This window comes from Lampetra fluviatilis, chromosome 12 (genome assembly GCF_964198595.1).
Source record: "Lampetra fluviatilis chromosome 12, kcLamFluv1.1, whole genome shotgun sequence".
Lineage (NCBI taxonomy): Eukaryota > Metazoa > Chordata > Hyperoartia > Petromyzontiformes > Petromyzontidae > Lampetra > Lampetra fluviatilis.
This window is the reverse complement of record NC_136286.1, coordinates 11,462,559-11,476,336: the sequence shown is the minus strand read 5'-3', so window position 1 is coordinate 11,476,336 and position 13,778 is coordinate 11,462,559. Positions and strand designations below refer to the sequence as shown.

Here is a 13,778-nt window from a genome sequence, read left to right as displayed (position 1 = left end):
AAGGTTGTGTGCCTTAGCAGTGATGCCTCATCCTACTCGCTTGACTATTACCACAAGATAATTAAAATGTGTAAATGAAGAGCAAACCCATCTCATAAAAAAAATTGACGGAAAACACAGATTCAACAACAGATAGGTGTGCATTGTACGTACAAAAGCTTCAGCCTTATCCAGACCCCCCAGCTCAAAAGAACTGGATGTGTGGCCATGTTGGTGGTCTAAACAACAGCATGGCCGCACGTTCAGTTATTTTAAACAGGCGGTCTGCATAAGGCTGAGATAACTTTTGTACATGAAATGGACACTGTTGTGTGCTATTAAATAGACTATAGGAGAGTACACGCACATCAGAATAGGATAGTATGCCCATTTAGGATCAAACTACTGATTTGTTGTAGTTGTTATAACAATGGAAGGAGTTCTATAAAAAAAAAAACTGTTTGTCAAGACAATCCTTGAGATACCGAGATGCTCAAATCAGCTTTGTCCACCCAGTCCTCACGGAGAGGTGCGCATTACATGCTAGGCAGGGATCTTCTGGTGCTTTTCAAAGATACCATTTGGGTACTGAGAGACTATATTCTTGGTTCTTTCGGTAAAGTCACGTAGGAAAAAATAAAAATTCTCACGACGTTTCGACTGGAACACAAGCAATCATCCTCACACCTTATAACAATGGAAGGAGTTCCATTAAAAAACACACCTGATGATTGCTTGTGTTGCAGTCGAAACGTCGTGAGAATTTGTATTGTTTTATACATATATTTTTTAAATTTCCCTTCTACGTGACTTTACAGAAAGAACGAAGAATATGAATCCCTGCAGTCACGAAAGCTTGAAATAAAAAAATACTGAGAGACTGTTTGGAGTTTTCCATTGTCCTGCTGTTTCAGAGATTTCTGCAGACCGTTAACTTACAGAGGCAGAAATTGGGTAACCTGCAAATGGGAGTCAAATAGTTATTTTAGTTAAATATGAAAAGCACACACGTGCATTGCTTTTCTGATTTACTTCATATCAAGCACGTAACTAAACATCAGGTTGAGGCATTATTAAATTGTTTGTCAAACGAATAAATAGTATAAATTGCTCTCATTTTCAAACAAATTGTCCCGACTTATCCTCGTAGTCCACTCCTGTCCACTGTGAATTGACATGACTCGACCGAAAACAAAATTGACTTCCACCTCAAATCGCTTGCTGAAGCTGCAATTTATGTTTATATACTGAACAAAGCACTGTGTGAAAACGTGTGTACACACAAAAGTATATTAAACGAATAACCTTCGCTTCCACAATTACTGCCAAATTTCATGAAAATATGTGCACTTAAGGAAAAATAACACATCTTCAGAATTATAAACTACAGATGGAGGGTTGTGCAGTGGCTTCTTTCAATGCCACAAACCGAGCAGCCGGACTTTGACACTCGATTATGGGTAACATCAGTAGCGAGTGACATGGCGAACTAGTTCTGAGCCTACCTATCACAACCTGCACTGACCAGCGTGGTGAAGTATGATCAAACATCCCTCCCTCATGGCTCACAAGTCATTGACAGGCCTTAATCCAGAAATTATATGAAGGGCTGCAACTTATTGTTTATAATTCTGGTGTCTTTGAGGCCCCATTTGGAAAATGATTTTAGATTTCTTCTAAGTGTCCATATTTGTGTAATTAAAGCAGTGGTTCTTAACCTGGGGTGCACACACCCCTTGGGGTGTGAGATGCCCTTTCTGAGAACCAAAGGGGTGGAGGCTGCAGTAAAGTTGAAAACCACTCAACTAAAGTGCCTGAATGCCTGTAGCATACACTGGGACAATTTTTTGGAAATCGCTGCAACAGTTGTTGCACTATTTTATACTTATGAACTTATTGATGGGAGTGTGCATTACAAAAAAACAACATCTTGGTAGTGCTGCCTCATATAAGTCACAAAGTTACATCATGGGCCAGTGTCCAACCCCACAGGCTCCCCTCCCCCATCAGTAGCTGTTGGCCACGGCACTGGCCTGCACGCCGGCCCCGCTGCCCCGGCAGCCTCTCTGGTGCACGATCAAGCGGCAGCGCATCAGGAAGCGCTTGCCGCACGTCTCGCACTCGTACAGGAAGACGCCCACGTGGAGCAGCGCGTGCTTGATGAGGTTGCTGATGAAGGTCGACTGCTGGCCGCACACGTTGCACAGCAGCGAGGAGGTGTCCACGTGCGTGCGTGCGTGCGACCGCAGCGCCGTCATCGACTTGAACACCATCTCGCCGCACGTCCGGCACCACACCACGTTGTTGCCGGGCGCCAACAGCGTCGCCGATTGTGGCGGCGCCGGCAAAGAAGGAAGAGACGACGGCGACGAGGCCGCCCCGACCCCCGTCGCCGCGGGGTCGGCGCGCGCCAACCGGCCACCTTGCCACGGCGCCTTGAGCTTCTTGCCGCAGCTCTGAGCGCGGTGCAGGATGAGCCGCTCCTCCGAGTAGAACTGCTTGCGGCAGTCGTGGCAGTGCAGCGCGGTGACGCCCATGTGCAGCACCACATGCTGCTCGGCGTTGCTCAGCAGCCGGAACTTCTTGCCGCAGATCCTGCAGCTCATGGCCGCCACGTCCAAGTGCACGGAGCGCGCGTGGGCCTTCACGCAGTCGTCGCTCTCGCCGATGAACTCATCGCACACCTGGCACGGGATGCCCATCGGGATGTCATCCGCGAACTGTGCATAGGGTTCATTGAGCTGGTGGTAACCGACGGGCTTGGCCACGTACGAGTCCGCTTTCACTCGCTCCACCTTGCCGTCGAACATAATATTCAGGTTATCAAATTCTCCGTAAGGCTCTTCAATGTTTTCATCCCCACCATCAGCACCCTCACTTTCCAAAGATTCAATCTTGATTTCACCAACCATTGTGGAGGCATTTCTGATTTTGTCACACCCATCTTCCAAGGGTATGGCATTGTTCATGTTGATGTGTTTTGAAACGGAACAATTCACCAGAACGGGCTTGTCCTCGATGGCTGGCATTGCGGGGACATCTGCATGCTCTTTCTGCCCATCGTTGTCATGTAAATCCTCAGTGAAGGCTCGCGCTCCCTGCGCAATCCTGCCACAGTCATCGCTTTCCATGTCATTCTCAATATCCTCGGCCAAGTTGAAGGGTTTGCAAGCTTCAGCCAGGCAGTCCATCCCGAGGTCCACGGCCGCGTAGGAAAGTCCCCGCATCTCCTTACGGCTCGCACGGATCTGCCCCTTGTAAATGAAGTTCACGACCAACTCGAAAGTCCTCATGGTCAGGAAGTCGACGAGGAAGGGCCCCATGGAGCTGCAGGGCATGTCGAGGAAGAGGCTCCGGAAGTACCTGCAGGTGCTGCTCAGCACGGCCTTGTGGGCCAGGTAGCGCCGGCTCTGCACCTCCACGACGACGTCGCAGAAGGAGCCCTTCTCGCGCAGCTCGCACAGCTCACGCAGGAGGTCCGGCACGTGGTTGTTGCTGGATAGCTCTAACATTTCCTCCATATTCTCGGCCATTTCTTCAGACTTTTCTCAAAGAGCCTGTCTGGTAGATGTTGTTGAACACAATCAAAATACAGTGTCAGAAACCAACAAAGATACACACGTTAACATTGTACAAAAAACGTAAACAGTTGCTCATAGTCACATATGGATATCATTGTAAACATGGCATAGACAAATTAGGTCGACTCACCTCTACCCATTGTAAACAGCGGAAAATGATTTATTGTAATGGCTAAAAGCTGTGGCTCTACCAGCAACAGCCAAAGATAAACTAAAACCAACACACTCAGCTTTCGCGAGATAACATTCTACAGCCACTACATATTTTACCTGCAGCGATTTGTTACTCGTAAAAACGCTAAAAATAGGCACATTTGCAAGTCACATTTTTAAGGAATTGCACCTTGCCTGTGCTGCCACGAGCTTCTTCTGAGCCAAACTGCTGCAGGGAAATATTTGGAAACTTATATCCACCTGATACCTCTGGAATGCTGATTGTATAGTATTACACCACCGGGTCTCCTTGATAAAGAGACTGAATGTTGCTTCAACGAACCTCCACCACTAAAATGAGCTGCTTGTACGCTATATAACGGATGTATAATTGTATGAGTGGTTCAAGTAATTCCCAGTTGCTGGAGCAGTCACACCTGATCACGGATGCTTGTGTTGCTTCCGAAACGTCGTGATTTAATTTAGTTGTTTTATTTTTATTTAATTTTCATGTACGTGATTTTACCGAAAAAACCAAAGAGTATGAATCCTTGCAGTCACGAAGACTTCAAATCTAGAATTAATTCCCAGTTCTTTGCTCACATCATTCCAGGATCATGGCAGCTCACCTCACGTTATTTGTCAACATAAATCTCCATTCATGGAATTTCTCCTACCCATTCAAGTGCTTGAATGCCTGTAGCATCAGCATAGGAGTCTTTCTGCTTGGCCACTTCACACGCATCATCACTTTATCACGTTGACAACCCATCTGACAAGACACCTTGTTGAAGTACAGATGTGAATGAATGATCGTTTCAACACTCCCCAATGCTCACCGATGGCTCTCCTGAGATCACAGGATCAGTGAGAATCAAGCTCTCTGCACGTGCCTCATGCTGACCTACGAAAACTGAAGGGCCTACCATATAAAAACAACTTTTTTACCATGTGTCTTTGTTTGTTTGTATGTTAAACATTTTTAACCAAGATACCTTCTGGAATAAATCTATTTATCTAGCGTCAATCATGCGGTGAATGTCCCACGCTGTTAACGCACCCACGCACACACAGCCACACGTCACCACCACCGTCAAGTCCACAGAATAGAACACGTCCAAGCACAGATCACACGTTTTGCGGATTATTCATCTCACGCAATTCTTAGGTCCCCGTGGCCACGAAACGGCCACCACGCCTCCCCCAACACACCGACCAGAGTCCGGGCACGCTACCACGAGCTTCTAGGGCACAAGTTGCTGTGAGCGAGCAGCACCTACGAAGGCCGGCACGGCACAGGAGAGAGGGGGGTTGGGTTGGGTGACCAACACCAACGCCCTTTGTTGATATTTAGACAGAAACACCTCGCACGGTTGGCTACGTACGTTGCGAAATAAGTTCAACATACGCTGCTCTAAGTACTCAATGGAGGCCCCGTGATCAGTCGAGACAATCGCCACCGGTGATGGTCGTGAGTAGGAATTAAACTCGGGTCACTGGGTTCGGAACGCAGAGCGCCGACTACTGCGCCACTGCTCCGATTCGCCACGAAATGGCGGTGGCGTCACCGAGGCGCCTGTGCCAGGCTAGGTGCACTTCTAGGCCACGTGAAGTGTGGTCGGCTCATCGACAAGTCACGAGACAGAGCCCGGTGCCATGGGTTCACCGAGAAGATTTCCAGATGCACCCAAACTGAGCTTCCCCACTGCACAACCTCGCTGCGTGTTTAATCGCCGGGCGCTCCGCTTGTTGTTGTGAGCGTCGCTCCCCCCCTGCTGATGACGAGGGCGACTGCCTCCAACTGCCCTTCACGATCTTGACACAGCTGGCAAAGAACAAAACAAAGATATCCGGGTAGCTTACACAGGTTGTTGTTGTTGTTGTTGTTTTCGCTGCTGCAAGTGCTGTTAGTGACCGCCTGGAACCACCACACACCACGTGCCACGGCATTGAAACCCAAGAAACCCGAACGCCTCCAGCCGGACAAAGCCTCGCACGGTGATTGGCCCGCGAGTCGATGTTGGGTAGGGGCGTGGCTTCCGCCTGAGAGGCGTGGCTTTCGCCTGAGGGGCGTGGCTTCCGCCTGAGGGGCGTGGCTTTCACCTGCGGGGCGTGGCTTCCGCCTGAGGGGCGTGGCTTCCGCCTGAGGGGCGTGGCTTCCGCCTGAGGGGCGTGGCCTGTAAGGGAAGGGGGACGGGTACCCCCCCCCTTCACCAATCCCACGGGGGGGACACGGTGGGGGGTTACACAAGGGAGAGGGGCACCCTCCTTCACCAATCACAAGGGGGGACACGGGGGGGTCACACAGGGGGGAGGGGCATCCTCATTCACCAATCACAAGTGGAGGGCGCGGGGGGGGGGTCACACAAGGGGGAGGGGCACCTCCCCTTCACCAATCACAAGGGGGGACATGGGGGGGGTTACACAAGTGGGAGGGGCACCTCCCATTCACCAATCACAAGTGGAGGGCACGGGGGGGGTCACACAGGGGAGTCACCCCCCTTCAATCACAAGGGGGGGGGGCACCCGCCTTCACCAATCACAAGGGGGGAGAGGGGCGGAGCGACTTCCATATTTGGACTTTGGTGGTAAATCGGTGTGGCGTAACACCGGGGCGCTCTTAAAAAGTAAAAAATAATAGAAAAAAATTTGTTTCAGCAAATCAGATTTTTTTCATCAGCCTTTAATTGACCCTGTCGCCAGGTTTGACCAAAAAAAAAGGATCAATATTGACCGGTCAATATTGATTTGGGTCCGTTGAATAATTAATAATCGATGAAACCGTCCTCCCCAAGTCGATGTTAGGGCCACGAGTCCAAATCCTTTGGATTCACGGAGCGAGCCCAATCGCCATCAGCCTTGGGCTTTGCTGCTATACGGCAAACAAGAATGTGTTGTCGTGTTCAGGCTGCTCCATCAACATTCTCCTCTGCCGACTGCTCTCGATAATCGCGACAAATTAATGTTGAATCGATCCCCGCAAGGATTTTTGTTATTTCTGACCGGCGGTTGAGAATTGTGTGGAAAATATAGAATATACACACACACACAATAATCCATTAAACTTTGTCTTTTGGTTTGATCGCGTAAATGTGTGTCGTTAAACCCGCCACCACCCGATACAGCCAATTAGTAAGGTTTGTCACGTCAACATTTAACGTTGAAAATGTTGTGGCTTTGCTCTCCAACACAGCGGTGGTGCTGTACTAGTATAATACACTTTACACTACACTACTATACACTACACTATACACTACTATACACTACACTATACACTACACTATACACTACACTACTATACACTACAGTACTATACACTACATTATACACTACACTACACACTAGTGCTGTATTAGTGACGAATTGGCCACGTTCTGTTGACGTGACAACCCTTACTAGTTGGCTGTGTCGGGTGGTGGCGGGTTCAACGACACATTTATATATTTACGCGATCTAACCCATAAAACGTGTATTATGCATGATATTGGTGGGGAAAGCCGACTTACTACGAGGTGTTAATCTGAATGTTTAAAAAAAATGCGAAGAATTTGCGGGAAGGGAGAGGGCGAACTCCCGGTGGGAGAGAGGGGGCGTGGTCACGAGCACTCGGCCCCTCCCTCCTCGGCCGCCGCGCCCGCCCCTTAAAGATGAGGGGGGGGGTGTGGAGGTCAAGGGGGGTGTGGGGTCGAGGGGGGGTGTGGGGGTCAAGGGGGGGGGCACCGTCGGGGTCTGCACGCCGCTACGGTGCAAGACGACAGAGAGAGACTTTTGACTTTTAAACAACTTTTATTGCCGCCAGCAGCACCGCGCACACTCCCCCTCGGATCCCCCCCCTTCTCCCCCCACCCCCTCGCCCCCCGCTTCCCCCCTCGGCCCTCCCACCCCCCTCGCCTCCCCCCCTCCTCCCCCCCACCCTCCTCGGGCCCCCCCTCCTCCACCCCTCTCGGGCCCCACCCGCCTCGGTCCTCCCCCCACCCCCCTCGCCCCACCCCCTCCTCCCCCCTCGCCCCACCCCCTCCTCCCCCCCACCCCCCCTCGCCCCCCCCTCCTCCCCCCATCCCCGTCGGGTTCCCCCCCACCCCCCATCGCCTCCCCCTCCTCCCCTCACCCTCCTCGCCCCCCCCCTCCTCCCCCCATCCCCCTCGGGTTCCCCTCCTCCCCCCCACCCCCCTCGCCCCCCCCCTCCTCCCCCCATCCCCCTCGGGTTCCCCTCCTCCCCCCCACCCCCCATCGCCTCCCCCTCCTCCCCCCACGTTGATTGTCGCTGGCGGCGTGCGCGCCTTTTTGTTTCAGCGAGTTTCCTTTTTGTTTGTTTGACCTTAGGGCGACTAGTGGTGGTGGTTGTTGTTGTCGTTGTTGTTGTTGTCTTCTCTCCACGGAAATCCGAGAGGCGGCGAATCGGTGCCGGGTGCGACGCATGGCAGTGCAGGCGGCAGCAGCAGCAGGAGGAGGGCGGCAAGATGCCGACCCCCTCGTCCCCCACGCCCCCCTGCCGCCCGCCGCCTGGGCCCCCACGCGGGCACCGCAATCCCCGCCGGTGCTGCTGCTCCTCCTGCTGCTGCTCCTGCTGCTGCTGCACCCACCGTGGCTAATCAGTGGATGTCGTTGCGAGCTTCTTCTCCTCCTCTTTGACGATACTTTCACGCCTTGTCGTTGCGGAATGGTGAAGCATTTCTACAACGGTGGTGGTGGGGAGATGTTAATGTGATGTTCACCGCGTTTTAGGTGCTTTTGAAAACCGCGTTGTCCGCGTTGAACGACTGCACATCGTTGACCCGGCGTGTTAGACAATCGAGTTCCCCGTGCTGCCAGTGACTCGTGGGACGATGCTCTCTCTATCTCTACCTCCAGCCGCACCGTTCGCAAGATGAAGTTGTGAACGCATTTATTGTTTTGCCTTTTTGAAACTCGTCCCCCGCCCGACCCCTGACCCCCGTCGACCATGGCCCCGAAGCGCAAGGGAGGCGACAGGGTGGCCAAGAAGCGGGTGAAGCGTGCGAAAAAGATCATGCCCCTGAGTGAAAAGGTCGCTTTGCTGGACCGCCTGGCACAGGGTGAGAGCGCCGCGTCGGTGGGTCGTCTCTACGGCGTCAACGAGTCGACGGTGCGATACATCAAGAAGAGCGAGGTGGCCATCCGTGCCAGCGTGAGCGAATGTGTGCCCAGGTCCGCGAGAGCGTCGTTCTACACCCGCGACCCGCACATGGAGAAGATGGAGAGGGCCCTGAATCTCTGGATCGAGGATCAGACGCGGATGGGGGTCCCCTTGAGCGGCGTGGATATTCGTGACCGGGCCCTGCGGTTTTACGAGCGCTCGGTGCAAAGTTCTTGCGGCGAGAGCAGCAGCAGCAGCAACAACAGCGGTAAAAAGTCACGCACCCCATTTGCGGCGAGTAAGGGATGGTTCGAAAACTTTAAGAAGCGATATTCGCTACAAAACGTCAAGTTGGTCGGCGAGTCGATGGATACCGTGGCTGATGAAGCGGCTTATCGTGTGTGCCATAAGAAGGTGGTGGACGAGGAGGATGAGGATTGCAAACCCGGACAGGTGTTAGACGTGGACGACCTGGGCTTGTTTTGGAAGAAGATGCCCACGAGGACGTACATCTCCAAGGAGGAACGCTCGGGATCGCAGGCGCCCAACGACGACGACGACGGACCGAGTCTCCTCTGCGCCAGCGACGTGCCCGGTTCGCCGTCTCTCCACGGCGACCCGAGTCGGCTTGCCGGGGTGGCCAGGACCGTCGGTGCGGAGGAAGCGCACGAGGATCTGCAAGGTGCCGATCTCGTCGTGCTCATAGAGTCGCGCACCGAGGAGTTGCCCGAGGAGGAGGAGGACCTTAAAGAACGCATCAAGGCAGGCGATGGCGAGAGTGATGATGGGGAAGAAGAGGAGGAGGATTATGCGAGCGGTAAGTCTCGGCTGAATTTGAAAACGCTGGCAGAGATTATGCAACTGGCGTCGGAACTTAAGGACAAAGTGTTCGAGGCGGACCCGCTGGTGGAGCGGAGCGTGCGATTCAAGAGGGAGATGGACGCCGTGTTGGATCCCTACCGGGAGGTTTACAAGGACCTCTGGAGGAAGGCGAAGCGGATGCCAATCGCAAGTTACTTTCAATCGCACTCATCCGCCGTCTGCGACAGCACCACCACCATCCCCGTCGAGCCACTGCCCGGCACCTCCAGCTGGACCCAGGATCGCCCGGCTCCTCCCGGGGATCTTCCCGTGATGATCCGCAAGAAGGACTCGCGTCGCCATCATCATCATTATGAGCATCATTAAAGGTGAGTTTACATATTAGCCTATTATATTAATCTTCTTGGTTCTTTCGGTAAAGTAACGTAGAAGGGTAATAATAAAATAATACAAATAAAACATAATAAAATAATTCTCACGACGTTTCGGCCACAACGCAAGCAGCCGTCCTCAGCTGAAGAACAGGTCTGTCGGAAAGACGCTGTCGCACTCATCCGCTGTCTTTCCGACAGACCTGTTCTTCACCTGAGGACGGCTGCTTGCGTTGTGGCCGAAACGTCGTGAGAATTATTTTGTTTTATTTTTATTATTTTATTATTTCCCTTCTACGTGACTTTACCGAAAGAATCAAGAAGATGAATCCCTGCAGTCACGAAAGCTTTAAATCGAAATTTATTATAATCATGTTATAAACGCGGTTGGCTTCTACGGTGCGAAACATTTTCAACATACATACATGCATACATTTATTCATTGTTGTATTTGCATTATTAATATTGGTTTTGTTCATTATTAATAGGGTTCGTACGAATCTTTATGCATGTTTGCACGTTATTTTCCCCCCATAACCTTTCAGTTGATATTCGTGCCGTTTTCCAGGTCACTTATCCACCGAGAGTGTTGTGGGTTTATTTGTGTACAGGCCAAGTGTTGCAAACCGTGGCCACACCGTGGAACGGCGTTCTTCATCACAAGTGGCCTTTAGTGCGGCCACCCCCCCCCCACAATACAGAAACAGTGAAACCCCCCATCATCCATAAGGTTTTTTTTGGATTAGATCGAGTAAGAGGTCGCGAAACCCAACGTGTTAAACCCCCCATCATCATCGTGCTGCTGTCAAGCCCCAATGATTTCAAACGTGTGGCGGCCCCCCAACCAACAAAATTCGTGACCGTACCTGTCAACCCCCTATCAGTGCCCCCTACCTTATTACAGACCAATTCAGACCTTATTGGTCACCCCGTGCCCCTTATACATCTCAACGTTCATCCTACAAAGTCCCATCACAAGGGGGAAACACTAACAAATAGACACAAACATCATTATTGTTGCCCGTTATGAAACGGCTGTACGCCGTATGGACCTGAAAATTGAATTTCCCTGTACAAGAATACGGGGTAAACCGTATAGGTTGACATCTATGGGTTGACATCTATGGGTGATGTCTTATCGGCGAAAGCGTCTCCCCTACCCCTCCGAAAATGAGTGAAGAACACTTTGCTGTGGAAAGTTTGGGGGAGCGGTGGTGCAACGGTTAGCGCGCTGCCCTCCGAACACGGCAACCCGCGTTCGATTCCAGCTCACGGCCACCAGCACCAATGACGGTCAATCTGAACCCGGTGCTGGGCCGCCTCCCCTAGGTCGACTCGGCCTCAAATGGTTTGCGGTATGTAAAAACGTCGCCACTGGTGGGGAGACAAAGGCGGCCGGGCGTGGTGGCGGCGGCCACCCCCTCGTGTGCCACTCGCCAACAGCAACTTGCCTCCCCAACAAATCTTGTTACATGCTAACAACACGTGTGTGTTGGGGGGGGTGGATGGCCTTCGTCTTGCGTCTTAATCCCCATCTTGTCGCCGTGTGTGCGATTCAGCTTCAGGGCTGCACGAGACGCCCAGGAACCACGTGACCACCACGAGGGGGCGGGGCGGCAAGAACCACGTGGAGCCGAGACGGAGGGACACGCCCACGTGGTGGCACTTGGGAACCACGCGAATTTTTGAAGGCTTTGGACAGTTTTTTTGTATTGTTTTGTGATGTGTTGCGGATGGTTTTCGTTTTTAATTTAGGTCGGCTCCTTCTCAAGCCTGTTTCTCGGCCGGCCATGGGGTTGCAGCCTCCATCCAGCGTTCTGGTGAAACCGTGCAAGAGAAAGTTTTGAGTGTTTGCGGGGGGTGGTGTGAAAATTGGGTGACGCGTTGCGGCGACAAGGTTGTCGTTCCACGTTGTTAACGTGTGGCGATCTCCTTGAGTTGCAAGAAGCGCAGCACACGTGTCGTTGATTCCAACTTTTATTGACCACATCTCTTGCTCTCTTGTTTCCTCTGCCTCTTGGCCGTGTCACATGAGCGCAACGATTCGCTGCGTCTCAAAATGTTTTCGTTAGAGTCGCGCCAAGTTATCGATGTTCCTGTGTAATATGAATTGGGCGATTTTCAGCATTTCGATGTTTGGCTAATACCGGTTACATTGTTTTAGCTGTGGGCGGTAACGCGAGAACACACTCTACACAGGGGCCCTAGGAAACCCACGTGCTTGCTGAGGCATCAGGGTTACCACTGCGTCTCCCACTTGCAACAAATGTCTTTCTAACACCTTGTTAAGTGTGGCAATGTTATGTCTCAGAGTGGCCCAGATGGCTTGTGATTGACCATTTAATTTTCAAAAACTTAATATATTTTTTTAAGTAAGATTTATTTAAAACAGAAATAAATATGCAAAGGAACAAAAACATGTTTGGGGGGTCAATTAGTTATGGGGGGGGGGGGGCTCACAAGACATCTGGTCCACCCTGTAGATTTGGTAACCCAAGAGGGCGACGGCTTGGGGGGGGGGTGCCTTCGTCCAACAGTGGATAGATTGTGTTTGAATAAAATTTGTAGGTCTTTCGTACCATGGGTTGAGAGGTAAAGACTGGGACTAGACCGGACCCCTGACGCGGGGGAGAGAGCTTGCGTTATCCCTGAAACCAAATCCTAACCCAATAAATGCGTACCTGTAACGTAACTTGAAAAAAAATAGCTGAAGGGCGATTGTCTGAAATGTCGTCCGTTACATTTTTAAAAACTTTTTAAGGCCACTTATCGACGACTGTGTTGAGTTTGTTATTTTTGCATTTGTACCACCACCAACGCAGCGTCACCGAATGTGCTAAGATATGCCGCCGATTTCGCTCAACGATACAAGTTTTCACGATGATCGCGATATCGGTTATCCTTTTGTAATTCAATTTCACAATTATATCGTCACGATGGGCTTTGATGTACTTCAAGTATGAATAAAGATGTTTTAACTGTGAATTCAACTGGATTTCACACAACACAAGCCTGCCAAAAGTGTTATCATTGGCACTTTAAAATCCATGACGCCTGTCAGAACATAACATACAATCGACGTGCCGTTAAATTACTCGGCAAAAGATTTACACCACTAATTGATAATAGTGATTCACAATTTGACCCTAAAGTGTAAATACAATTTTCACTAACCGGGCATAGAGTTCGCATCCAGAGAAAGATAATTCTAAGGTTATTCCACAAACTTCCCCATCTATTTCAAGTAAATGATTGCTGCTGAAGCAACGCTACACCAAATTGCAGCAGCACAGGGCACCCACCGCATCAACGATGATAACACATTCTTCCGATTATAAGACGCCTGTCAAAGGCGAATCTGGTCACGCAAACTACTCCCGGATTACGAGACGCACACCCAATCGTCGCTTTAAAACACGGTGGGAAGGGAACGCCATGGGAGCGAGATGTTACCACCCTCGCATGCACAAGGCCGTGGGTTCGATCCCCGAACTTGACGTCTGAATATTTTTTAGTTTTTTCCCCCCCTCCACGTTTCACTGCCTTAAATTTCCACGTGATTATCCACTTTCGTTGAGCTATCATTTGTGGCCAGGTTGCTTTAAAAAATGCTATAAAGCTCTGGGCTTTACCTAGTAATAGAATAAGTTTTAGGTTGGTAATAAAAAAAAAGGTGGGAAGTGCCAGGCACATGATGTTGATTCGGCCTTTCTGCATTAACGGTTAAATATGTTCGCATTGGGCATGAGATTCACTCGTTTAAAATAACGTCTGCGT

General features: G+C 51.0%; 2 protein-coding genes across 3 annotated transcripts; one reads left to right on the top strand and one right to left on the bottom strand.

The window, feature by feature from the left end:
- Positions 1-674: 674 nt before the first annotated feature.
- LOC144935180 (zinc finger and BTB domain-containing protein 39-like) lies at positions 675-5,654 on the bottom strand. 2 transcript variants are annotated; one of them, XM_078861650.1, is made up of 2 exons: positions 5,577-5,654; positions 675-3,540 (listed from the first exon to the last, which is right to left on the bottom strand). In XM_078861650.1, exon 2 carries the CDS (start codon positions 3,510-3,512, stop codon positions 1,986-1,988), a length of 1,527 nt encoding a protein of 508 aa, XP_078717776.1. In that variant the 5' UTR covers positions 3,513-3,540; positions 5,577-5,654; the 3' UTR covers positions 675-1,985. The 2 variants fall into 2 exon arrangements, with proteins under 2 accessions (XP_078717776.1, XP_078717777.1); XM_078861651.1 differs by having other exon boundaries at positions 675-3,536.
- Positions 5,655-7,972: 2,318 nt separating this feature from the next.
- Positions 7,973-12,416, top strand: LOC144935178 (uncharacterized). Its single transcript, XM_078861649.1, has 2 exons — positions 7,973-9,998; positions 11,561-12,416. Exon 1 carries the CDS (start codon positions 8,656-8,658, stop codon positions 9,994-9,996), a length of 1,341 nt encoding a protein of 446 aa, XP_078717775.1. The 5' UTR covers positions 7,973-8,655; the 3' UTR covers positions 9,997-9,998; positions 11,561-12,416.
- Positions 12,417-13,778: the final 1,362 nt, after the last annotated feature.

Bases quoted from the DNA above. Each gene is read 5' to 3' on its own strand.
- LOC144935180 (XM_078861650.1), bottom strand. From the start codon at position 3,512: ATGGCCGAGAATATGGAGGAAATGTTAGAGCTATCCAGCAACAACCAC.
- LOC144935178 (XM_078861649.1), top strand. From the start codon at position 8,656: ATGGCCCCGAAGCGCAAGGGAGGCGACAGGGTGGCCAAGAAGCGGGTG.